Source organism: Dermacentor silvarum, chromosome 9, assembly GCF_013339745.2.
Source record: "Dermacentor silvarum isolate Dsil-2018 chromosome 9, BIME_Dsil_1.4, whole genome shotgun sequence".
NCBI lineage: Eukaryota > Metazoa > Arthropoda > Arachnida > Ixodida > Ixodidae > Dermacentor > Dermacentor silvarum.
In genome coordinates this window covers 133550666-133577982 of record NC_051162.1, presented here as the reverse complement: position 1 = coordinate 133577982, position 27317 = coordinate 133550666, and the positions used below count along the sequence as shown (strand labels likewise).

Genomic DNA, 27317 nt, shown 5'->3' with positions numbered 1-27317 from the left:
AAGGTAGTTTTTTTTTTTTTTTTGCTTGTTATTGGCTGGATGATAGGTGAGCTTTTGAGTTGCACCTTTACGCTTTGCAGCGATCCCCGATTGCACGGCTTAACTTGATTAACCAGTGCGGAACCAAATACTGCCAAACCAACTGTTTATGTCATGGAATAATGGGGACGTGAGAATACGGGGAGTCTGAATTATTCCTTTTACTGTGTCAATTTTTCAGCTTGTGCACGCTGGGAATGTGTATTTGGAAAGTGAATTTTGCTAGGCTTGTGCAAATATCAATTTGGTTCGAAGCGAGGTCAAGGCAAATATTAGTGTCGAATAATTTCGAAGCGAATAGTGCGAATAGTTGTGGGATCCGCATAGAACTTTAACACGTACAAGTGCCAGATGTTGACAACTAAAACACAAAAATGTTTGTTCTTGCAAAAAAGGAAACAGGTTCATCTCTGGAGTAAGTTTATTTTCAAAGTGTCATTATTCACACATTTTCATTCAACAACACAAGTTAAACATTTATTACAGCTACAGCAGCACAGAACATTTGTTTACAGGCTCTTGTTCAATGTTGTGCTTCAGTCTACTTTAAATTTTGTATTAGTAGAGGCCGCAGGAGCGTTTCGCGTTCGTCCATCTTGCGTTGTCGCGATGCTGTGAAGTGCGACCTTGACTGCACGACGCCGACTGTTTATACAGTGTTGCGCAAATTCAGCTTCTTTAGGCACACATACGAACTTGGCAGGCACGCTTGCCGCTTTTGCGGTCCTCAGTATTGCCCGCATGTATCTGAAGCTCGATCACCGATTGAGCGGCAAACTTACCGCGATGGTTTGCCGTCCACCCCTGCCTTGGCTGTGAGGCCTAACCAGTGCCGTGTGTTGGCCAAAAAAAGTTCGGCATAGCGCCACGACTTTCTCACCAAAACCGACGCTATTATGTTTTAAAATTTACCATTAACAGGTACCAAAGATTTTAGCAGTAAAATTTGGGTGCGGATTGTACTCGAATTTCGGCGTGAGGTGTGGCTTCATGGCATCGCAGATTTCGCCTTGAAGCGCGATTTCACGGCAGCGCAGTATCCACGAATAGAGACTGTTCTTGCAGAGATTCGGGTGTTGCATCCACTTATTTTCGCTGATTATACGCGTGTTTTTTTTTTTTTTTTCCCAGGAGTGTTGTAATTGGGGGTATACAGCTTATACGCGGCAAAAAATATGTATATTCGTTTGTTTCGAATGCTTCGAGAACTTTGAAGATATTCGAAAATATTGAATATTCGTACAAGCCTAAAGTTGTCATTGAAAAAAAAGCAAATCTTATAAGGAGGAAGGAAAAAAAGAATACTTAATATAATTGCAGGTTTTTCAACGTGGAAGTTATTAAATTTGTGGTTTAATTGTAATATGATTGAGCAGTAGGTTGATGTAGCCAAATGTGCCCCCCCCCCTTTTTTTTTACAACAAAAATATTCAAAATGACCTGTTATATGCGAGATGTGTTATATTATAGACAGAGGGGGGGGGATTAAGAATCTCACCCGTAGCATAGTGCCTGCGGAATTGTTATATGAGGGGAGCGTGGGATCGAATCTCGGCTGCGGCAACTATGCAGGACCTAGCGGGTGTGGAACGCAAGAAAAATGCTTGCGCTAGCAAGGCTAAAGAAACAGCGGGCTGATCGGCACCTAGCTGGTCCTGGCCTTACGGGTTATGCTTTTCTGGAAATTGATTGATCGATTATCGACTACCTATTGATTGGCTATCGCAAGGTATTGGCCATGTATTTGGGCTAGGCTAAGCACATGTTTGCTTGTGCGCGCGTGACACCATGCTTGTTAATTTAGTTATTGTGCCTATGTTTACAAGTTTATACGGCCCGTAAAACTACTATCCTTACTTTGTATAGCTGTCCAATTCAATTTGCTACCGCAATCGAAGTTTCGCCTTTCGGGCAAAACTGCGACTTTTTATCGCCCGTGGACTTTATACAGAACCTACGGTGACGGCGGAAATTCGCCTAAGATGTCCATATAATTGCTATCGCATAAAAAATGGAGCATGCCTCCGATTCTGGCACCAATAAGCTGAAACATGTGGAGTTTACATACTTCACAGAAAGCAAATTTATTTGCATTCATCGACCACAAATCGCATTTTATGGCTGTATACAGACCATAACATGCATCCAATGTGCCGTCCTTGTGGTACACTTGGACTGCGCAAGCATCGTGAACGGGATGGTGGCCTAACCACGTTGAAAGTTCATTGTGGTGGACTCGGGCCGCACCGCAGATGACGAACGCAGCCGAACGCAGCCTCCCATCTTTTAGCATCGCTGAATGTTGTCGCGTTGTACGCGGGTGCCATACTGAGCTGCCGAGGTTTCAAAGACACTGAAACCTAATCAGTTGCTTGCGCGTCTTCTCCAGCCGCGTTCGCGTCCTGCGGCACACACGAGTCTCGGTAGCGCCGAGAACACATGACACGATCCTGTAACGCATCTATTGAATAAGCTTTCATAATTAAATCATGAACGAGGCGCATTGTTTTCACCATCTTACGCAGGCTTTTGCCGCCATCTTCTGTTGACGCTGGCTTGACGGTAGGCGGTTGCTAATGCCACGAATGCGGTTTTGACTTCGTATCCTACTTTAACGCATGGACAGATTACAACATTTGTTATTTTATTATTATCTTTTTTGTAAAGACAGGCACGCATCAGAATCGGGTAAACAGTCACCCATGAGTAATCGGAACAGGTAATCATTTTCATTGAGCTTTGAAATATGCCGAAGGCAGGTTGAAAACCATCGGCGTCACGATTGGTGTAATACCCGCTGGGGTCAGGCACGTGCGCGCTGCATATAGTTCAAGTTAACCATGAAAGCAAATTTCAGTATCGAAATAACGAAAGCTTTGGCCCATGGATCCCGGCACACACTGGACTGAGTACCCCCGCGGAGGAAGAGCCCCCGCGGGGTACTGCAAACGTGTGGGAGGATCGTTTGACCAGGGTCCACGACATCACAACACACTACCAGTTACAGAGACTCTAATACCCATTCCCTCACGCTAGGTTAGACAGGGCGCAAGCAGTACACTACAGGCAATTACAAACATTCTTGCATAAACCCCAGACTCATGCACGTCATGTATCCAGACATGTACACTACAAACAGATGCACATCCTGTGGCGAGATTGCCACACTTAATCACATGTTATGGGAATGTCAGGACATTCCCATAACATGTGATTCCCAAACAATTCGGGCAGTGCCGACACCTCCGTCTCTTCCACCGCCAGCCTCCGCTCGCGTTGGAAGACCGCACTGCTCAGCTCGAACCCGACAGTACAACTCTGGGCCGTCCAGCGAGCTGAGAAAGCCGCTTCGAGACAAGGTCTCGGAACCGCGTCCGCGGCGGGTGCCCAGACCCACTAAAAAGACGCCGGACTCAAATCCGATTGATTTGATAATAAAGTTTACGTTCTTGGCCCACAGAAATGTATTGGCGCCTGCCGATTCCTTCAGTAGGGATCGAATTAACCGAAGTAGACTTGTCTACATGGAGATATCGGCGATAAATATTTCGTTATGTCCGATCATTTTATTCGTGTTCGTTATATCGAGGTTCGACTAATCCATCGATCAGTGATTTGCAACAGATTGACAACGTTAGCAGGGGAAAGTGATGCTGGTGACATAAAGCTGTGTTCAACCTGGTGTGTTAGGAAGTTTCTTGCACTGCACAACTTTCCGCTGAGAGAAATGTATTAATAGTCGCCTAATTACGTTACGAGAAATACAAGTCGCAGCTTTGAAATTGGCGACATTCTTTATTGGCCTTTTACAATTCTTTGTGGAGTGTTTTAGTCAACAGCCTTCACGCGAGGTTTTTGATCGAGTTCTACTTACACGCGGAACATCACATCTCAAAGCGTGCAAGCAGCCTAGGTGGTGCTTGCTCGGCTGGCCGACGCGTGGCCTGTAGAACGCACCTCGCGAAAGCGGTGCCAGAGATACACATTGCATTGCTTTTATATTCTACTAGCTACGATTTTGCGCTTACACTGCTCTTCGCTCAAATCTCACAAGACCGCATGTTTTTACACACTGTAAACCTTAATATCGCTTAACAGCTATTATATCCTCTGGATAGCTCTGCTTCTATTGATACATTTTCTTTTGCCGTCTGCCTGCGCAAGCGCTCTACAAAGCGAGTCGATGTGTGTATTCTGACGCGAAGCATACATTACGCTCATTTGGGAGAAATTTGCACTTGCCGTGTCCACGTTTCATTGTGTGGCTTGCGTATATGCGCAGTCAACCACGCCATATACAGCGGGGTAACAAGCTAAGTTGGAACATTGTTGCTGCACAATATACACCAAGGAGTGATGCTTCGCTAGCGCCAAAGGCCCATGAGAAAACAATCAGGATGTGGAATTTATTGCGGAGTGAGTATAACGCACTTTATGTACATACATGCCTGTTGACACTTTCAGCGTTAACGAGGCCCATGGCCCAGCATTCCTCACCTACATGGGTTACAAAGGCTAAGCAGTGTAAAAGTAACAAATAGCGATGCCTCAGAGGCAGTTATGCGGTAACAGTAAACGATTATATAATACCCAGGAGTGTGAAGGGCGTAAAATCTAAAATCTAGCGGTGCTCGGCTCCGCAGTGTCACGTCGCCGGAAGACGCCGGAACGTTGCTGTTGCGCCTGCAATAAGAACGAAGAATTACAGTTGGTTCTGTGTTCTTAAACAAAAAATTGGTACATTAAACGGCACACTTCTCTATCACTAATTAAAGGGGGAAATGAGACATCCACCCATTCGTAGCAATTGCTACAAAGGAAACCCATACGGGTTCCTCGAAAGAAAAGCTTTGCAGTTAAAAAAAAAATCCTATCACTAATGTACACCCGTGAGCAAAAGTATACGGACCACAGGTTCGTCGAAAAAAGTTTAATCGTAACTGAAATGGGCGATAGAACAGGGCAGTAGCCTACCCAGGATCTCTGCCGGGGGGGGGGGGGGTTGACAGTCTGCCAATACCATCTAAATAGCACTAATTTCAATTTCTTCACGGGAAATTGTCAAAAAATGCGCTTTTTGTGAATGTGCAGACGATTGCGCGTCTTATATCTTAGTTGCAGTACTCAAATGCACAAGGAAAGAAAAGGGGTTAAACAAAAGAGGGGGGTTAAGTTGGCCTCAGGGGGGGGGGGGGTGTTACAACCCCCGAAACCCCCTTGTCGGTGCGCCACTGGAATAGGGAAGTATCGCCATGCCAAGTTGCCACTGGAGACCTGAATTTTAAGTTACGTGCAAATAGGCAGCGTAGAAAACCTGATCGCGGAATCCCTGGTCCGTTTACTCACGAGCGTATGTTACCTCACTTCATCCCCTCAACCCCCATACGTGTAACGGTACAACTCACGTCTTGTAATTAACGAGGGCACGCAAACTAAACGGTGTGGGCGGAAATGATCCGCTGTACGCGCCAGCTGTGCACGAAGACGACGACGCTCGAACGCAATCATATGATTCGCATAAATGCATGCTCTGCAAGCTTGGCTGTATAGCCTGGTGGTTACGATGCTCACCTGGGGGCACGCGGGTTCGAATCCCGCTTCGGCAAGAAATTTTATTTTCTTTCTTGGTAGTTTCTTGATACGCACCACAAATTACGGCTGGCTTAAACAGCTTGGCTGTTAAAAGCTATACAGTCCGACTTCGCACTAACGTACAGGCGCTGGATTTCTAGCGCGAAATAAAATGGAAGCTTAATAATGAATACATTACCACAAAATTAATGAAAATAGGCTTATGGTAGAATACTTTATCATTGTTAACTGATTAAGTATCTTAAGTTTCGCTTTAGCTCGCGAGCTCCCGTATACACATGGGAACAGAAATCGTTTCTCAGCAACCACGGCACCGATTTTGATGACGTTTACTGCATTCAAAAGAAAAAGTTCAATTCTAGTGACTTTAGGAAGCATGTTTCTTTACGTAGGCACTTTTTTAACAAATATTGTTGAAAATCGCAAGTCGAGAAAACTGAAGTATGTTAGGTTCGCAACTACAGTGGACATAAATATAGGCTGATGAAATTCGCAGCTCGGCAATAAGGAGCGATATCTGAATTCTGTGAACTGCATCTAATACATCTAAAGCGGACATAATTTATATACTGTGCAGCACTCAGATATACCCTTAACTTGCGAGTAGGACTTTTGGAGAACCCTCATGAACGTAATTTCACACAAACTGTAAATTCATAAATCGAACTTATCCGCTTTAGATGCTCTAACAGATGCAGTTTATAGAACTGCGATATCTTTCTGGTGGTGAGTTATGGATTTGTCAACATGTTTCAGTTTTTTTAAGGCTCGCAAAATTTCGGGAACTTTTGTGTTCCAGGCGCGAAATCAAAATTCTGCTTCCTACTGTCACTAGAATTTAACTTTCAAATGCAGCATATTTTACTCGAATCGGCCCAGCGGTTGTCTCAAAAGCGTTTCTGCGTTTTACATGTATTTTAATGGAAGGAATCGGAGTTGGCTCCGGGCTAAAGCTTCGTTTTAACGCTATGCACTCGCCAGTTTCCAGTTTCACATCAGGAACGCTATGGCCCACTAACAGACGTACAAGTTCAAAAGCGGAAAAGTCGAAATCGACTACATAGAGAGTATTGTTGAGTTTCCAGGTTCACCTGCATTTGTGACCATGGCTTAATTTAAGCTCCTAAACATACGTCCTGGACTAAATGTTTAGAAACTGATTCTGGAGTGATTGCAGGCCCATGACATTACACGCAACAGATGAGATCAGTTTTTCCTTGTTCAGGTTTAAATTGATGCTGATGGTGCGTGTCGTTCCCGATTGGAAAGTGCCGGGTGCGCAGTATTGGAAACAACTCAAAAGTCGTGACGATGGTTGTGTGACAAATTGCATAATTTTGCAAGGATATACGCACCTATGTCAGCGCTGCGCAGCGCGTAACCTTAACGCGAGTCGTCTTACGCTATCCTAAAGGCGTTTTCGAAGCTGAGCGGCCGGGATAGCCACAGCAAAGAGTTGTGAAGCAGAATTCGAGGACGCAAAGTATCACCTTGCGTAACAGCCTTGTAGACGAGGCTTTTTCCGGTGCTGTGTCCTTGAGCGACGACGAGGTAGAGGGAGCCTCCAAGCACCGTCATCTTGATGTCGGTCACCAACCTGACGGCGATGGCCGAGTGGAACTGGAAGCCGCTCTCACCTACAAATTGCAAGTGTCACTGGGCCTCATTGGAATTTACAAGCTGCGCGATTAAAAAGAGGTATTAATACCGGTTCCGTGAGATTTTCTGATCCCAGTTGGTGCAACATAAAATGAGTTTTCACACGCGCCTTGCCAACGCGGCCAGCAGAGATCAGAATCCAGCATGCAACCGCAGCAGCTTACAGCGGTCAAAAGCAGCTTATCGACCAGCTTTTTTTTTTTAATGCGTTCTGCAGTTCACTCATGTCGCAGTGTCATCTCTGTGCGCACGAGTATGATGGAGTTTGTGCGACAGAATTGCCCACCTATAGCTATAGGTATGTATACATTGTTCGTTTTGTTTAATTGTCATATGTTCACTTGGTAACACATTCGGTATCTTTAATGAGGGACCCAGCACCGCATGGAATAACACCCAGGTCACCTAGTAAGCCAGCACATGTATACCCCCGGGCGACACGAAAAGTGAAAGGTGGTGTTATGAAGGGCACCCGGGCCGCGTGATTGCATGAAGTTGGATGCTTTAGAGCACGGGTTTGTATACCAAAAAATAGCAGGCGTACAATTTGATAGCTGAAATTACACAGAAAGAAATACTACCGTTGAAGGTGTAGATTTGAATTGAAGTTGTGTTTGCGGCAGCCATGAAGACGTCCAGCTGCGCGCCGTACTGAACGAGCTCCACTTTGGAGACCGAAACCATGGAGATGGTCTGGAACAGCTCGAAGGTAGATCCCACTCTGCTGCAGGTTCGATAAACCTGCGAGAGCATCGCACGGCACGTTTATTCGGCGAGGTAAAATAACAGTTGAAATTAACACAACATATTTACTCCTTTATGGGCGTATAAAGGGTGTTTGGTTTTCCCATGGCTAACATCCTCACGCCTAAGGGGTAAGATCATAATTGAGGACCAATGTAGTTTTCTTGTTTGCCAACTTTTTGTGACAAATAAAAATTCTGATAGCTGCAACAGGCAACGAGAAGAGTGCATTAAACTTTCCAAGCTGTTGCTGTCAAGTTCTGTCAGATGTTTCTCTGCGCCCAAGGTTGATCAGAATTACAGTTTGCAACTACGTTTTTTTTCATCGCGCGTGTAGTTATACCTCACTGTCGTGTACAATGATTTTTTTTTTTCAGTTTGTTATCTGAAAGGCCGCACCGCACAGAAACACCTCTTAGCGCCTCTCTGCTGGTCACGTGACCTGCCCTCCCACGGCGCGGCTCTTCCTCTCCTGGTCACGTAACCTGCGTGACGCCCGACAGACGGCGAAGGGTCGACTAACAGCTTCGCTGTAAAAAAAAAAAAAAAAACCCTGTGCTTTACAAAAGGTTACCTGACAAAGCACAACCTGTACCTGCATAAAGGCTGCGGGCCTCCATCTGCTGCATTAAGACGGTGCGTGCGTGCAAGCATCCGAAGGACCGGGTATTTATCGCTACACACGAAAGATCTTGTGTAGTACAGCGAGAGCAGAGCTATTCTTGCGTCACTTTTCGCAACTTGTGCGCGCATTCCTGTATAATTGCGCAATATCTTCGCGGCATACTTACACCCACTAGCAGAGACGCTCGCTGGGGCTAGAGAAAAAGATCGCATCGGTGGCATGGCTCGTCCATAGCATGAAGTGGCATGTTTTAACTCCTTCCAGTACTAACGGCGAGTACATGCACTCGTAACCTCCGTGCCTACATATAGTCACTGAAGACACGTAGTACACATTGTAATAATAATAATAATAATAATAATACTAAAGCGCATTAACTTTGTGCCAGTGTACGGATTCTTAAGCTTCACGCCTTGCTCGATCCATTAACGATGAACAATTACGTAGAGGTGAGGACAAAATACGGGATCTCTGAACGCGTGCCAAACTGCATTCTTGCGTCTTCTGTCAAGGCATGTCATGTTCGCATGCGCGTCCTTTCTCGTGCGTTATTGCTTACGAAAAAAAAAAAAAACTAATGTATGCTGAAGTGTGGCGGCCTATATTTGCAATAGGATGACTGATTTAAGTGAAAAGACACCTTTTTACGCGCTTTGAGCAATGCGTGTCGCGATAAGGGATGAAAGTAATTAATGGAGAAGACAGAGGCGCTATATTATGGGGCGAGATGCGAGAGTTGGGAGGGCCATGCAATATTTTCTCCTCACCTGTACATAACGATTTCTCAGACGTCAAATGCATTGATATAGCTCTGACACTGGCGTAGCTAGCTGTGCTCGCGTGCAGACTGAGCTCTACAAATAACCCCAGAAAGAAGCGAAAGAGATGAACACGCGGAGCAATTACCGGCCCAGACCGCCACGCTTGTAATATACATTGCTTGTAATAAACACCGTAACCAAACAACCAGGGGCCCTACTTGTACAGTACAATTGGGATATATTGATTAATCCACGGATAAGACAAACGCGCCAGGTCAGGCTGATCAGGACAAATCTAGCGCGCGAGCAGCTCGGAAAACAGCGCCAAAGAGAACCATACTTTATTACATGTGCAGTGCTCTGCGACTTGAACTCGATAACCGGCCCGCATGGCGGTCGGCACTTTTTGCGCCACGGGTGAGCTCTGGAGCGTGATCACTGGAGGGCCAAATGCAGTCGCAAAGGCTCGCGCTTTTATTGTGTGCCACAATTCCCAGCACCCACCGGAGCCATGCACTCGGAGTATCAAGTTTGAATTGATCAGCAGTGTACGTCGCGAGGCGAATTAAAACGCGAAAGGTCAAGGAGACTTAAATAGCGGAAATAACCAAAGGGCACAATATACATTGTATGTCGCACACGTCGTCGACTATACGCGTGTACAATGCGTCTTCTGCCCTTATTTTTCGCAATGCAACTCGTCTTGACACTATGAACCAACTAGCCCACGTGATAACCCTGGTTAAAATGAAAACACATGACACAGGCAGTTTGATTAGGTATACCGCGTTATTACGGAGAATTAACACATCGTGCGCGACATACGCCTCTCCAACTCAGCTCCTGACGGAAAGTCAGGAAGCATGCTCACGGGCAGGTTTGTGCGACGTGCATTAGGCCAACTTCAATATTACCAACAAATTGGCAATTACATTCTATGTGCATCATTCGCCTTCGCATTTCGGCCCAGCTGCCGTCATTTTTGAAAACTACAGGACTGAGTGACCATCTGTGATCCGGACTGATTGATCGTCAGTGATAGAGCAGAGATCTATTCTTTCTATTCTCTTAATCTCTCTTCCCTTAGTGTAGGGTAGCCAACCGGGCTCAGTCCTGGTTAACCTCCCTGCCTTTCATTAAATCATTTTCTCTCTTCGAAACTCTGCTCTTACCGCCGCCGTACGACAGCTCTGTGCCCGGCAGTTCTAAGCAAAAGACCACTCGTGGCAGTGATCACGTGATCGAATATGGACCCACCGGCCACGCTACAGCACTACAAAGCTTTTGTAAGTGTTTCAATTGAAGAGTTCAACGAGCATTCACTTGTGCACTTTGCGGTCGATCGCATCATGGACCGGTATAGCGTAACTATTCCAATCTGTATTCCAAATCGGCCATTATCCCTCCGTGATATAGGCCAAACGGCTCCAGCTCTGCCCACATGGGCGCCCATGTGGGCAGAGCTGGAGCCGTTGTGGGCAGAGCTGGAGCCGTTGTGGGCAGAGCTGGAAGCCGTTGAGCTGGAGCGTTGTGGGCAGAGCTGGAGCCGTTGTGGGCAGAGCTGGAGCCGTTGTGGGCAGAGCTGAGCCGTTGTGGGCAGAGCTGAGCCGTTGTGGGCAGAGCTGGAGCCGTTGTGGCAGAGCTGGAGCCGTTGTGGGCAGAGCTGGAGCCGTTGTGGGCAGAGCTGGAGCCGTTGTGGGCAGAGCGGGAGCCGTTGTGGGCAGAGCTGGAGCCGTTGTGGGCAGAGCTGGAGCCGTTGTGGGCAGAGCGGGAGCCGTTGTGGGCAGAGCGGGAGCCGTTGTGGGCAGAGCGGGAGCCGTTGTGGGCAGAGCGGGAGCCGTTGTGGGCAGAGCTGAGCCGTTGTGTGGCAGAGCGGGAGCCGTTGTGGGCAGAGCTGGAGCCGTTGTGGGCAGAGCTGGAGCCGTTGTGGGCAGAGCTGGAGCCGTTGTGGGCAGAGCTGGAGCCGTTGTGGGCAGAGCTGGAGCCGTTGTGGGCAGAGCTGGAGCCGTTGTGGGCAGAGCTGGAGCCGTTGTGGGCAGAGCTGGAGCCGTTGTGGGCAGAGCTGGAGCCGTTTGGCTTATCACGGAAGGCTAATGGCCGATTTGGAATAAAGACAGATTGGAATAGTTGCGTTATACCGGTCATGGTTTCAAAATCTACGACCCCATTTCGTGGCTTACCTTGACCAGGCTGGGCTCAGCGCAGCGGCTGCGTGTGTCGGCGCCGGTGAACAGGGCGTAGAGAAAGCCATGGCGAGAGAAGGAGTTGGTCACCGCTCCACCGTGGAGTGTCTGCACGAGGTGCCACCTGTGCGCTCCCTCCATGGCGTACACCTTGGAGTGGTGGTGCTCGGTAATGCAGGCTCGGTGGTCATACACGGAGGCGATCACGTACAACGAGCCGTCGAGGGAGAGGAGCTTTACCGCGGTCGCTCCTGGAAGTACACGTGAGAGAGCGCACGGTATTTGCGATGCTTACATTGGCAGGACAATCCACAGCCCACGATTGACATTGCGCAACTAAGGGGCTAAATGACGTTTAGCGCGTGGACCTTGGAAGTATTATGTCCTGTTCGCAATGAAGTCTGGCGTGCCTTCGCAGCAAACTTTCAGGAGTTTAGTAATAGCGGATATAGGAGCAAATGAAATATTGCGAGGCGATGTTAGAAGCTGGCAAGCTACCCTCCCCCAGTGAACATTCTTCCCCCGCCTTACCTCATATCGGAGCCGAGAGCACATGGCCATGCTTATGGTATATGAGCGCCGCCTCATGCTGCGCACTAAATCGCCGGTGGCTGTTTAAGATCTTTGACGTTTTACTGTGTTCACATTGTTCACATTAGCTAACCAGCGCAGAAATTCAAGCGCTCTGACATTTTCTGTCCTCGTGTGAATGAATTTCTGCGCTGGTTAGCTAATATAGGATAGACTGATGCTTCTGCTGCCGGGAAGGCTAGCGGCTCTGGGAATATTGGTGCGCAGGCTTTCCTCTGAACTTTCAGCTGTTTTCATGGCATACATCGATGCAATGTTCTGCAGACACGATGATTATCCCATTTGTTGCAATATCCAATACTAAGTTAAACCTGGATATAACGAAATTGACAAATTCCCGAAAAACTTCGTTATAAAGAGGATTTCGTTATATGCAGGTTCAGCACGAAAATTTGAAATATAAGCGTTTACCGTATTTACTCGATTCTAACGCGCCTTCAATTGTAACGCGCACCCGTTTTCCCTTTTCGTCGAAGCACTCATCCTCGGAATGTCACACCAGGTACCGGATGCGTGGACGCGTGTCGTTTCGCACAAGCGCGAGGCATCGAAAACGAAGAGCGAGCGTCATGATGGCGTCGTAGCGTCGTATAGTGTTACAGTAGAACCTCGCTGTTACGTTCCCGGGGGCTGCGTTTTCCCGGCTGTTACGTCGCTTTCGACCGGTCCCGGCACAGCTCCCTTAGAACTCAATACATTGGCAACCCCGCTGTTACGTCGCAACTGTGGGACCGTTCCCGCCTCATACGTTGCGAACTGCCGGCCCGAGCGGCCATTTTGACTTTTCTTGTCGCTTGGCTTGGTGGCTTGACGATGGCATTGGCCGCCCAAAGTGCCGGGGGCGACAACTATAACGTATTTTCGGTTTCCGCCAGCAAAAGTATGGCCCTTGAGATCCGTATTTGCTATATAAAGATGGTGTCCATGACGCGTTGTGGCCTTAAAATTGGTTTTGGCTCATAGATATTCCGTATATAAGGGTACGGCCACGATAGTGGCAAAAAACGCGCGCGTCATGCAGCGAGCGGCAAGTTGCCGCGCGTCAGCGCCTTGCCGCGAGGCCTCCGTGGCACGCGCGTCTCGCCTCGCGGCAGCGCGATAAGATCTCCCGCGCTCTCCGAACGGGCGAGCAACACCGCGAGCGCTCGTTGTTTCATGCGAGAGACGACGATCGTCGATTGAAAACCCGGCGCGGACCGGCGGCGTCGGTTGTGATGGCTCCGTGACGTCACCCTCGTCGCTCTTGATTGGTTCATCTCGCGGCACGCGGCATTTGCCGCAGAACCCATCTCGCGCGGCACGCCGCAAGACCCCCGTTTCCTGCCGCTTTTGCCGCGCGCGGCATGAGCGTGGCCGTACCCTGAAAATCCAAGGGCGATAACGCAGCCGCCGCGCGCCGTATGCTGTGTGTGCGAGTGAAAACGTGCGAGGGGAGCCGACGACCGCGTCTAAATCTCGCGCGCTGCAAGAAAAGCAGGGAGGAAGCGCGCCTTCTTCCGTTGCGCTCGAGGCATCGGCGAGGCAGCGAGGGGGGAGGGATAGCGGGCGGCGTTGTGCTGTATTCTGGCATCAACTGCGTACTGCGCGGGCCGTACGTATCTTGAAAGCGATCTGCGTTGGGGCAAAGTCTAGGCAGTGTAGGTGCGTCGGCGGCTCGTAGCTTTCTGCGTGCTGTGTGTTCTCGGCGCTCAGTTTGTGTTGAAACTTGAAGCGATAGACAACAGCACGAAGGTCAACGCTCGCTTCTCCAGCGGCGCTTCCACACGCCGCCAGCGTTTGACAGCGCGTGTCCGCGCTCATCGAGTCTGATGTGCCACAGCGTGTACCAGCGCGTCGGCAACATCAGCTGGAAAAGGAGAGAGTGCCGGCTTGGCGGGCTAGGCCAGCTGCAGCAAGCGGCAAGATCAGGTTTGAATGAAGGGAGGGGGAAAGGTCACGCCCGCGGCGGCAAGATCGCCGGGTCGAGGGATGCTGGGCACGCACGCACACGTGCGCTCGTTTCGCATTCCATCGCGGCGGAGCAGGTGCTTCCGGTTGCAGCTCGCGCAAGAATGACAAAATTTGGGGCGAAATCTCTAGGTGGTCGGAGGGGAAAATTCGTTATATCGAGGGGGTCTCCCACTGCCACTTCATTACGTAGAGGTCTCAAATACATGTGCTTCTATGGAGTAACGGCGGGGAATCGAAAAACTTCATTATATCCAGGAATTCGTTATATGGAGGTTCGTTATAAGCAGGTTTAACTGTACAGCGAAGTGTCCTTAAAAGCGATCAAAGCTGTTAAAGAATGTACCTGGGCGTTCCGGACACTAGATTAACTTCGAGACCGAAACAATACTTCTATGTAAATTAACGACCAAAGCAATAGTATACGAGCCCAATGAACGATCGTGGAAAGGAAACCGCGCTGGACAATACAGTGAAAGTGAAAACGCTGCTACATTGGCCAAACAGGCCGATGTTGAATGATCGGCTGAGAGAGCATGCGTACGTAATGAAAGGGTCCCAGCCATTTAGCCCAGCACTGCAAAGAATGCGGCTGGAAACCTCTGAAGATTAAGATTGCACAGTACTAGGTAGGTATAAAGATCAAAGAGCACGCAAGATTTGGGAAGCGTTTTGCATTCAGTCGCACGGAAACTCGTGCGTCAGCGTACCCTCGGTTTCTCTGCATAGCTGCGAGATTAACTATTTGTTAAAAACAACCTGCTATGACGACGCGCGTGATGCGATGATTTCATTCCCTTCCCGGCTCAGAAACCGTGTTTTTCTGGCCTTCGGTGCTGAACCCGTGTATTGTATATATTGCTTTCCCAGCAATAAAGTGGTGTTTGTTATTTCAGCGCCTTGTCTGTCTACTCACTTCGTCCCGTCCTAATGATGTACCAACCAGCCCAGACCAGAACACTCCAGTTTACTGTATTGCACCATTTTATCATTGACAATGCTACAACTGACTTGCGCTCTTCTGCACTTATATATGCACTTCAGCTAAATATCCATGCGAGTACCTTCGCCGGGGCTGATCGTGCCGATGAGAGTGGGCTCGAAGCTCTGCAGGGTGTATGCGAAGAGGTCCAGGACGCCATGCTTGGTGAGGCTAGCCAGTATCGCGGTGTTGCCGGTCGTGGCAACAGCGGACATAACCAGCACGTCACCGAAGTTGAAGAGCACCGTCAAGCCGTCGGTCAAAATTGCCCCTGTGAAATACGAATAATGACATTCCTTGTTATTCTAAGTAATAATTACGACATTTATGCTACAGCTAAAACCCGTCTACTTTCTAACGAGTGGTTTTGATGCGAAGCATTATTGGGATCGATCCCTTGGAATCCTTTGTCAGTCCGGGTAGTGTGGTGGGAATTTGACCGACAAAGTGCCAGTGAGCGCAACTGTTTGCGTCAAACAAATCAACACCTGTACATACGTCAGTTTATAAGTATGTCTATAAAGTACAAGCATTAATGGAATAGCGTGTGAATAGCTGAAGCGATGGGGTGACTCAGCACATGGGCTCTGTGTGCTGCTCATTTATCAGACCGCTTCATACGTCCACTGCAAAACGAAGGCCTCAACCTGCGATAGCCAGTTATCCGTCTTGGGGCGGCTCACTCCATGCCACGCCTCCAAGTTCTCGTCACACTATTTAATTCTTCGCCGTCTTCGACTGCGTACCCCTCATTTGCCGACATCCGTTTTCGTAATCTGATAGACCACCAGTTGTCTAATCCGTACTAACCTTTCTAACTCCACTTCCTCTTATAATCTTATGTAGATTAAGTGTTACACAATTTTGCTCTGAATGTGCCAAATTAGTCCTGCGGACCAAGGTTCATCAAATCTAAAACCCCTTATTGGTGTTTTAGCTTCGTCTTACACTGGAGGGCATGACTATTTCTCCGCTACACCATTTTGCTATTCAATTTGTACTATTGTTACTTATTTAATAGGCACAGCGCCCATTCAGGCATTACAGTGGGTGGGGGGGTACAGAAGAAAAACAAGCATAAAAATAAAAATAAACTGCAGTCTTAAATTGTTAGGTACAGTCAACCACAAAATATTACGGACCATGAAATTTGAGAAGCTGCATATATCCACAGCCTCACAACGCAGCCTGGTATTAGCATATTCTAGTCTAGGCCAGAAATGCAAACACTGTCGTACAGTTTTACTGGCTACTGCGACAGGCTGCTCGGAAATTGAGCATTCCGAAATCCCGTGGTCCGTAAAGTTTTGTGGTTGACTCTACATTGCATACATTACGTTGTACATTTTCTGTTCTGCTGCTGGCTGCACTGTCAGTTCATTTTCATGCTTCGGTGTTATTCTTCAAGGTTCAGCATCATGGCTTAATACTGATAGAAGGCATTGATTCTACACTTTCCTCTTCGATATCAGTAAGCTGCCATTCGCGCCGAAACTTGCTTTTGTTCGCCTGCAGACTCACGATCCAGATCCCCTGCGATTTCTTGGCTCCTTTCAAAGCTTCTAGAGGCATTCTACCAATCGCGAACTCCCGTTCCTTTTTTCAGTTTATCGAATATTACCACAGTTCAGGAATAATGTGCAAAAGAGTAAGTCCTCAATAATTTGTTTCAAGTCACCTCCAGTGTTTCCGAAGAGGACAATGTCATCTGCTGCTCTTTTACTGAAACCTAAACGCTTGGCATCTCAATGGGCCGGGAGAGGGCTAAAATTCCCTGGTGTCCTTAGCTATCACCGATAAGAGACTCACAGGTGAAACAGTCTACTGTCATGTTACAGTCTACTGTAATCCACTTTAATCCACACCCTAATCCACCCTAATCCAATCACTAATCAATCATTAGCTTTGCTAATCATTGCTCATCTTTTACACGGCTGCACATGCTTTGGTTCGCTTCTGGCCTTCCTTGGGTCATGTGACTTTCTGTACCTCACAACACGACTTTGAAACAGATCTAAGGCTGTTGCCTTAAACATATTTGTCTGTTATGAAAGATTGTAAGGAGCGCCTACCCTTAGTCATGGCTTTATACAGACTGTCTGCGCCCCTAACGTCCCTGAGTGCACTGCAATGGTATTCTAGTTTCGGCAGCGCTGCATCAGACGGTACGTACGGCCCGTGTTGCTGTCCGGAAGAGGCAGCTCGAGCCAGAGGAGTCTCCCTTCGAGCGCGAAGTAGACTCGCTCGCCTTCGTCGGCGGATACAACGCCCTGCATGCGCCACGCGGCTTCGTGCTGGCTCCAGGCGAAGTGGAACGCCTGCGCCACGGCGTCGCCCCCGTGGTTGTCTACCAGGCGCAGGAACCCCACGCCGGGTGCAGTGTCCACGGTCGTGGCCTCCACGTCCAGGTACTGGTGCAGGACGAAGTAGTCCACGGCCGAGTAGGAATCTGAAACCGAGGAGGACGTTGATGCGATGCTCCGATGTAAATATATGGCAGGGTATGAATGAGAGTTGTTAATTTGTAGTAAACGTGCAAAAGCCTCTTACGAACGAGACAAAGCAAGAGGTACAGCAAACATGTTCCATGTTTTGTTCGTAACGCGCTTTGTAAGTATACAGGAGGCCACGAATGGCCGGCTGGATTTGGTACATGCCGAAATAACGTTGTAAACGAGTATGTATAACTAAAGTCGTCACAAAGTCTCGTCTGACATTAAAATACATTCGTTATATGGGATATTCGTTACAAGCCCGTATTCTGTACACATTGATATCGGCGACGAAACATTTTAAATTTACTTCATATCCAATAATTTGTTATGTCTGATAATTCGTTATATCTGTTATCGAAGTTCGATTATACCAGCAGTGTTCATGTGACCTCAGCAGTTCAGGTGGAATTGCGACTTTGTTATGCAAGTTTTTGCATTGAAAGCATCGGTATTGCACCGGCGCCTCTGCTGAAGAAAGACCTATAACGTACACAACAACGTTCATGCATTAGTGCGATGAGTGACTACTTGTATCGATAGGAACTGCGATGTTTACTTTAAATTTAGCCAGATATGAGCACTTCGTAGTAATAAGCTGTTTTAAGAGTGGATGAACTTGGACATCAGATCAACCGCCAGAGATGTTTACGGGAGGATCATGTGAAATGCTGATCTGCGTGAAACGAGCCTACGTGCTTATTTAGTTTCATTCTGAAGTTTGTGGGGGTACACTGCGAGGCTAGGGTTGAAGGCAAGCTCTGGATCTAGCCACACACAGTCGTTCTGTAGTAAAGATGGGTGCCTGTGCTCCCCACAAGTTTTGCCGCGCGTAAACCCAAGCGAATAAAAAAAAATGTTGCGGGTCTTGGTGCAGTTGCAACAATCGCGACGTGGCAAGAATACGATACAATAAGCGCACCTATAGTGCGAGCGAAATATTTGGCCACAGAGCCACGTTGCCACAGGCCACGTTAACATCTACGTGTTGACATCTACGTAAAGCGAAGCATCCTTTGTGTGAATGGCTCATGAACCAAGTGTGTGTGCATATGAAGTGTGGTTTTCGAGGTATTATTAAAGGACAGAATGTTGGAAAGGAATTTTATTTACAGTGAATTACAGACAGGCTGGATATCTTATATACAGATTTACCTGCAGTACATCATACATATATTTGTTTAGATTTTCAGTGGTCATAATGTGTTTCAGTTGTGCTTCTGATGCGTCGGTTTTGTCTAGTGCAGCAACGTCAAACCGGTTTTGCGGAAAAATCGGTTATCCGATTCACCGATTATTGGAATTTCAAAACCTGATAGCCGGAGTGTTCGGTTATTCAGTTATTCGGTTAATAGTATCCGGATATTTGTTCTGTACTTCTGCCGAAATTACCTGTTTCTCCCTTGTATTCTTATACTTGTTATTTTTGCGGCCGCTCGTGCAAACCCGATATCCTGAATATCCGTTTCTTGAAATCCGGATAGCTGGTTTTCGAGACTGGATTCACTGTCCTCTGGTTAAACCGGATAGCCGGTATGGCGGATATTTGCAAGCATAGTTTCGTCTAGTGCAACTGCGGATCGAAACGCGCTGGCTTGCCCGCGAGAAAGGGTGTTCTATGCCACTTGTCGGAGCATGCGTCCGGGGCATTTGGCGTTAGAGGCCAGATACGTACGAAAAAGTGCCTGGAACTCGGCAAGGAAGCTTCGCTTTAGAATACTGCCACGTTAAATTACTTTTTGCCATTGACAATCACTATCACCAAGTTGCACTGTCGTTTCAATACGCGACGCGCTTCCTGGACCGGAGGTTGGTCCCGTCTAATCAGATTACCGCGAATGATACGTTTTATAGAACCGACACGAGCACCATCGACGGCTGTGGGAACTTACGATGGCGCGTGTTCTTATGTGCCAAAACCAGGATTTGATTATGAGACGCGCCATAGTGGGAGAATCGGGATTAATTTTGACCACCGTGCGCCTTTACCGTGGGCCTAATATTTCGCCCAATCGAAATGCGGCCGCCGTGGCTGGGATTTGATCCCGCGACCTCTTGCTTAGCAGCGCAACACCATAGCAGCTAAGCCACCGCCGTGTATAGCGGGTAGACTTGCGCAGGGCCAAGTGGATCAGCCGATTGCACTGCAATATCACCATTAACTGCATAGGTTATTTTGCGGGCACAAGCAGTTTTAATTCGTCTGCCTGTATGCCACGAGCCGCCTATAGTACGTGGCAATACACTGTTCGGATTTATCCTGACCCTTAATGAAGCGCCGAGCACTGATATAGGGCCGTATTCTGAAACGTTCCACTAGGCTAAATTTCTGTTTTCGCTTTCAGGCGCGTGCGCTGATTGGCTGGTTGAGCAAAATTGAATGACGTCGGGCTCAACCACCCAATCAGCTCATCCAATTTTGCTAAAACATCCAATAAACGCGCGCCTGAAGGCGAAAAAAGAAATTTCGCCTAGTGGAACGTTTCAGAATACGGCCCATATATAGCATCATATAGCTTCAGCAAAACCGCGTGCTCACTCTTGCGTGCTGAGGGACATCGAAGCTTAGAGAAGGAGCGCAAGTTAATAAATCAAACCGGTGTATGTGTGTCGAGTTTGCATACATTTAAAAAGGTGCAGAAGCGAAAGCTAATAATTAAGCACAGACAGGAAGAGCATATGTGTGTTAATTTGCGCCTTTCGGATCGAACCACTATGTTGAGACATCGAAGGTATGAATACATGTATGAAGTATACATGGATTCATGTATGCAAGCATGCATGACACGTACCCGTGAGGAAGCAGGACAGCTCGTTGAGAAGGCCTTCGTGCTTGGCTATCCGCTGGCCCAAGCTGCGTCCCAACTGCGCGGCAGCGTGCTCGAAGCGAGACACTTTTCGAGCGAGCAGACCGAGGTGGACGTCGTTGAGCGTGCCCACGTGACGGATGTTGTGCCGAACCACGACGTTGTTCAGTGCTAGCGGAGCGGCTATGATCTGGGGCACGTTCAGCAGCACCGTGCTTCGCACAAGGCTCGCAAAGTTGACATTGTTGATCAGACCTAAAGGTTACAGAAATCCAGTGAGAAAGATAACGACACTTGAAGTGCGAGCGAATCAGGGGCACAAGAGCTCTTGAGTATGAACCACAACGTTCATAGACTAATATTGGTATGTAACTAAACTATTTTAGAAAGGGAACAATCAAGCTAGACAAATAGATTATTCTTACAGAGTGCCGGTTTAGTCTGTCGGTTGCGGCCAGGAGTGGCTTTTGCCAAACCGAGTGGAATTGCTGACAGTGTTGCACGCGATGTATAATGTATTCGGACTACTGCAAGACTGACAACGGACCGTTGTGTTCACGGAACACGGGCATGGAGAACAATTTGCCAGTGTAAGCCCGTTCCCCTCTTGCATTCTGGTGCAGTCAACGCTCTTGGAAACATTCTCGTGACGCATTTATTCTTTTTGAGTACTGCGATTGTTCCGTGCAACTACTAGTAACATGAATTCCGGACCTTTAGTTTCTAGTTCAAACCGATGTGGTGATTGATTCTGCGTGGAGTCGCTAACCTTGCGGCATTTCGATCATCAGGATTCTTTCTGCACGCATCAAGTGTACCGAGAGCGAAGTTCGAATGCAAACGACGCGTGTTTGAAAATGCACTGTCTGCGGTCAAAGGTTGCCATGATCTAGTGTAAAGGGAAGCTGCTGCCTGTTAACTTGAAGGCGGCAGCACCACTCGTCTTCCGTATGAGTGGTCTCTTGGAAGATCGCGCATGGATGCTTTAGGTTAAAAGCTGTTTACACTACAAATGTAATGAGTAAAGCTCGGCCAGTTTGATATTTTTCATTAGTGTTACCTGAAATAACATCGAACCAATTCGAAGAACGAAGATTAGTGAAATCGGTCGGTATATATTTCAAGCCACTCCCTGAGCATATTCCAAGCTACGATACACCACTAATCATGACGTCGCATATGAAATGCTGTACACTCATAGGCAGGGATTTTACTTGCAGCTAGATATAACGAGTCATAGGTAGATACCGTCATAGAACATAAAGCAGCAATTGTAAATAGCATGACGACGCATGGCTCGTTTTAAGCGATTAAAGTGGCTAACCTTTGACGACCACGTTCGGTGTGACAACGTGGCGGTAGGAGAGCTTTCCGTGCAAAGTCTGCGCCGTGTGCAGAGTGACAACGTCGTGACGGAAACTCTTCCCGTTTACACGATCAGGCAGCACATTCTGTTCGAACGTCACAACCTGCACGAGACGAAAACACCGAGTGAACAGATTCAAATGCAGCGACCGTGACAGCTGTAACCTTGATATTTTAATTGCAAAGGAGGAATGTGTATAATACTAAAACAAGCTGTACATGATCTGTCGTGCACAGGTGCCGTGATGGGCCGGGTAGCTGACTGTGCAAAATTATAGATGGCAGTTATAAACCGCAGTTTAATGTCCTAAAGCAACACTGAATACGCAACAGTGGAAAGCTACCCCGATTTATTTCGACCACAGCTCGTATACCCAAATGATTTTGACGAAGTGATGTACCGTGGTGCTGTTCACGCAGGTCCACACATTCGCCGCACTCCTGCCTGCCTTTGTATTCCCATTTTCCCTTCCCTAGTGTAGGGTAGTCAACCAGACTTTTGGTTAACATCTCCGCCTTCGCTCTTTTACCTGTAGAGAGAGATTACCCGAAGCACGGTTCTAGGAACTTTTTGCATTCTGCCTGAATGCGGCCGAGAACTGAACCTTCGATCTCGTGCCTCGCAGTACAAGCTGCGCGTTGTCATTGGCGCGCAGATTTCTTAGTGACAGGGAAATAGGCGTACGTACTACAGAGGTTTTATCGATTTGCTTTTCGGCTGGAAACATAGCTCAGCCTGCGCTCACGCTAGTCTTGAATACTGGGTGTCACTTCTGCCGCGAGTTGACGTCGATAGGACCGTGCATGCTTCCGCGGATACTTGTGCTTCAGCGTGACGGAGTGCAGGTGACGTACCTCGAAGTACTTGGTTCCGCGCACGGTCTGGTTCGTGGTGACGAACAGGGTATCTTCGAGCATGTGAGGGAGGGAGTGTCCATTGACTGAGCCAGAGACGGGCAGATGACCCGGAACCTGGACGTTCTCGAACACTGGACTGTCCAGGTATTGTTCCGGGCAGGCTGGGAATAAATTGGAGTAAGTACGTTTCAGTAATGTGGACTGCATTGAGCAATTGTCAGTTGTTGCTCAGCTCTAAAGTGACATTGTGCTTTTTCTTCATGACTGAAACCGCATGCTATGTCTCGAATTGTAGCTGCAACCAATCTGCAGCACATACTATAACACAACTTTATCAGGAAGATTACAAGCAACAAAAATGTCAGTAACAAGGCGCCCCTAGAATTTCTTTTTGCCTCTTGCACCGATTGCGTTAGTAGTGACACGTATACTGTTTATCTTTCACCGGTGACCGCTTTTCACCGACTAACAAATGTTAAACGTTATCGCTAGGCACAGGACGCGCCTGCATCTATCCAAAAATTCTCGAACGTTATCGAGGCTTCTATTCATTGTCGTCACCAGCGCTCAGGTAATCTGATTATATGAGCGACGCGAATTGTCTAGAACTTTCTGGAAGACACGTGGGTACCAGGGATTAATCTGGAACCTTCGATGACTCATGTATAAAAGCCCACGCGTTTCGCCGCTGATCAGATTTCGACGGTCGCCGACTATGTTCGCCGCTTTCGTTGTGCTTTGAGTGTAGCTTGCTTTTGTGGGCACAGGTTCGCCCAATAAACAACCAGTTTCGTCATACACAGTTTTACGACTGTTTACTTCAGCCTCACTACGTGACATCTGGTGGAGGTGCTCTTGTGTTCATGCACCGAACGCCCCCGCAAAGCCGCGACCCAAGCCCGATACCGGAGGACGAGACCAACGTCGCAAAGGACCAGCGAGCTAGCCGTAGGCAGCAAGGACTTTTACCAGAATGCGGACTTCTTCCCGAGAAGACCACAGGGATCAAGGCCAAGTCGACGACCCCAATGGCAGCCCCAGCATCCCCCATCCTGCTGCAACAACCTCGGGAGCCACCGACGTTCCGTGGATCACCGGCTTAAGACCCCAAAACCTGGCTGGAGACATACGAGAGGACCGCGACGTTCAACAAATGGAGCGACGAAGACAAGCTGCGCCATGTCTATTTTTCGTTGGAGGACGCTGCTCGAACCTGGTTTGAGAAGATCCTCCTGCGTCACAGTGCCCCAGAAGTCCTCATCACCGACAGAGGTACGGCCTTTACGGCAGAACTAACTCAAGCCATCCTGCGATACAGCCAGACAAGACATCGACGGACCACCGCCTACCACCCGCAGACGAATGGCCTCACCTAAATAAGACCATCGCCGACATGCTGGCAATGTATGTAGTACGTCGACGTCGAACACAAGACGTGGGATGCCATCCTTCCATACGTGACCTTCGCATACAACGTGGTCGTGCAAGAAACGACGCACTTGGCGCCGTTCAACCTGGTCTACGGTAGGAACCCGGCAACGACGCTTGACGCCATGCTACCGGACGTCACCGACGAAGAAAATCTCGACGTTGCCACCTATCTGCAGCGTGCCGAAGAAGGTCGACAGCTCGCCCGCTTGCGCATGAAGAACCAGCAGAGGACCGACAGCCGACACTACAATCCTCGACGACGCTACGTCGAGTACCAGCCCGGCGACCGTGTTTGGGTCTGGACTCCAATACGCCGACGAGGACTTAGCGAGAAACTGTTACGTCGCCATTTCGGACTATATAAGATCATCCGACGTATTGGCGCACTGGACTATGAGGTCGTGCCGGACGGTATTTCGCAATCACAGCGGCACCGCGCACGACCTGAAGTCATCCATACGCCCGCTGACGAACTTAGGTACTTTATTGTTTTGTTATTGTCCTTTTTTTTTTCTTTCTTTACGCGTGATTGTTTTCGCTTTCGTGTTTGTAGTATCGGGACGATGTTTTTTTAAGGGGAGTGTATTGAGACGTATACTGTATCTTTCACCGGTGAGCGCTTTTTACCGACTAACAAATGTTACACGTTATCGCTAGGCACAGGACGCGCCTGCATCTGTCGGAAGATTCTCGAACGCTATCGATGCTTCTATCCGTTGTCTGTTGTCACCAACGCTCAGGTAATCTGTATGAGTGACGCGAATTGTCTAGAACTTTCTGGAAGACACGTGGGTACCAAGGATTAATCTGGAACCTTCGATGACTCGTGCATAAAGGTTACTGTAGCGACCTAAAAATTAAATTATGGGGTTTTACGTGCCAAAACTACGATCTGATTATGAGGCACGCCGTAGTGGGGGAGTCCGGAATAATTTCGACCACCTGGGGTTCTTTAACGTGCACCTGAATCGAAGTACACGGGTGTTTTCGCATTTTGCGCCCATCGAAATGCGGCCACCGTAGCTACCGCAACTGTAGCGACTTGATTTCTTCGTATCGACCTATTTGTGAACCTGTCTTGTTGGAAACAGGTGCTCTAGAGAGATGCCAGTACGGTCCCGCGAGACCTTGGGGGTTAGAATTCGAGGCATTGAGCCTAATAACAGGATTTACGAAGTGCGTTAACGTCAGTTAAATGGCGGTGCCGCCGCATGTATTCAGAAAAAGAAAACGCTGAACTGGTACCTTTGTTGTGACAAAGCTGAAGTAGATCGTCAGGGATACTAAGTCCATTTAAACGGCCGAGAACAGTTAGATCCTTTGTCACGGTAAAGGGGTCACTGAAGACATTCTCTCCTGAAAAAAAAAAAAGACAATAAAAGTGACTATAGTTGAAGTTGGAATTCATATGCAAGTCTGCTGAAACATTTCAGGAGTCCACAAATGAATTTCTCAAAGAATTTAGAAAGTTTGAAAGATATTGTATGGGCAACACGAGATGCAATGTTCCTGCTTGAAGTTTTTTTTTTCTTTTTTTTTCAGCTGTCTGTAGAGACGTACAACGATATGTAAAATATACTTCCGTTTAAATTGTCTATCCTGAATTCGCAAGTTGCCTCAAATTACCAAAAGCATCGAATTAGCAGTGCGGCTGGGGTGATTGATGCAGGAACTTAAGTATCCCATTGCTCTATTATACTGTAAGAAAATGAAATCAGTTGGCACGTACAATGCAGATCGATTTCATTTAGCGGTATGAATCTGAAATAAGCCACACCGAGTTACCTGAAGTTCACATTCCATCTTAATGCTCAGCAGTTTTTAGACGTGATTTAGCAAGATAAAAATAATTACCCAGGAGTTCGCATTTCCCGTTTCCCCAGACAGCGTCCGATAGCACCGTATTGATGGGGATGCCGTTGACGAGCTGCTCAAAGTGTGCATTGTTCGTTTTGACGCTTCCTTCCATGAGCACGTTAGTGAATATCTTTGGTGCAGTCATCTGCGAGAAGAATGGTCACAGCACAAGCGTAAGCATGAGAAGGGACTTGACAAGAGCATGCTCGAAATTGCGAACACCACACGAATTTGTGTTTACTCTTACCCATAGTATACACTAATGGAAAATTCACTGCCATATTCATAGCTCTAACCATATGGAACTCGCTTTTAATTATCGAATCGTGATTACCTAACTTCATTTTACGATTACCTGAAGTTATATTTAGTTAAAGCTGTTTAGGGCTACATGCATTTCGTTTTACAATGCATTGTGCATTTTACTCTTCTGAATGTATCGCTGTTTTTGTAATCGTAGCGTTGTATCGAATTGTTTATTGACCATTTGCCAATAACACTATCACGTATGTTGTATGCTAGTTTTACAAAAGGTCTCTCGTCAGTTCTCGATGAACAAACTTGAAAGCAACGGATCGATGGCACTAGAAATAAGCGTACCACGCTATTGTTCAGCAGCAGTTTGATTAATCCTGCGTTGGTTTTCTTGAAGCCATATCAAAGCTCGAAAGCGACTGCGGCACTATCTTTCCAAAGATTATCAGGATAACTTACGAAGTTTCCATCGACGAAGACGATGTCCTCCAGTAAAGCAGTAAGAGTCCTGTTATCAAAGTGGCGAACCTCGATGGAATTGAACAAGTTAACCGGACCTCGGATGATCTTGGTGGCAGTGAGTTCGTGATGTCTGGCGGTGCATATCGCCTGATCCCTGAGATGCCGGAGTTTGTGACCGTTGAGAAGGCCTTCGACGTTCAGGTCTGTGCCAACTTCAGTCACCTGCGTGAGGATAAAGGCAGTCGACATATAGGCGGATTTATTAACCGATTGTGACTACGTAGTAAACAGTATTGTAACATCAGGGATTGAGATGTGGATCGCATGGACAATAAAGCGACGAAGTGGTACTTTATAAAAAATTAAATTATGGGGCTTTACGTGCCAAGCCACGATCTTATTGCGAGGCTCGCTGTAGTGCGGGACTCCGGAACAATTTGGACAACCTGGGGTTATTTAACGGGCACCTAAATTAAGTACATGCGATCTATAATATGCGGCGAATCTCGTGAAATTAGCTAAGCTAGCGGTCAGCGCTTGTACGATGGTTGAACCCTGCCCTGTTGAAAGCATGAAAAGCCAAGTCATCGAAAAGGTGTTTGCAAATGGACAGATAGTACCGAAATATGCTCTCAGCGCACCCCCTGCCACATGCCTATATAGTGCC

The 27317-nt window shown here is 47.7% G+C and overlaps 1 protein-coding gene across 2 annotated transcripts in view; it reads right to left on the bottom strand.

The window, feature by feature from the left end:
• Positions 1–4431: 4431 nt before the first annotated feature.
• The window catches only part of LOC119464397 (uncharacterized), a 29455-nt gene continuing 6569 nt past the window's right edge, over positions 4432–27317 (bottom strand). For both annotated transcript variants that reach the window (XM_037725344.2, XM_037725345.2), the window contains exons 6-17: positions 26648–26872; positions 25931–26078; positions 25322–25432; positions 22643–22806; positions 21747–21891; positions 20408–20677; positions 17297–17572; positions 15206–15394; positions 11601–11854; positions 7872–8031; positions 7122–7268; positions 4432–4722 (exon numbers count right to left, since the gene is read on the bottom strand). In XM_037725344.2, the coding sequence (XP_037581272.1) occupies positions 4685–4722; positions 7122–7268; positions 7872–8031; positions 11601–11854; positions 15206–15394; positions 17297–17572; positions 20408–20677; positions 21747–21891; positions 22643–22806; positions 25322–25432; positions 25931–26078; positions 26648–26872 (2127 nt within the window). In that variant the 3' untranslated portion in view covers positions 4432–4684. The remainder of the gene's footprint in view (positions 4723–7121; positions 7269–7871; positions 8032–11600; positions 11855–15205; positions 15395–17296; positions 17573–20407; positions 20678–21746; positions 21892–22642; positions 22807–25321; positions 25433–25930; positions 26079–26647; positions 26873–27317) is intronic.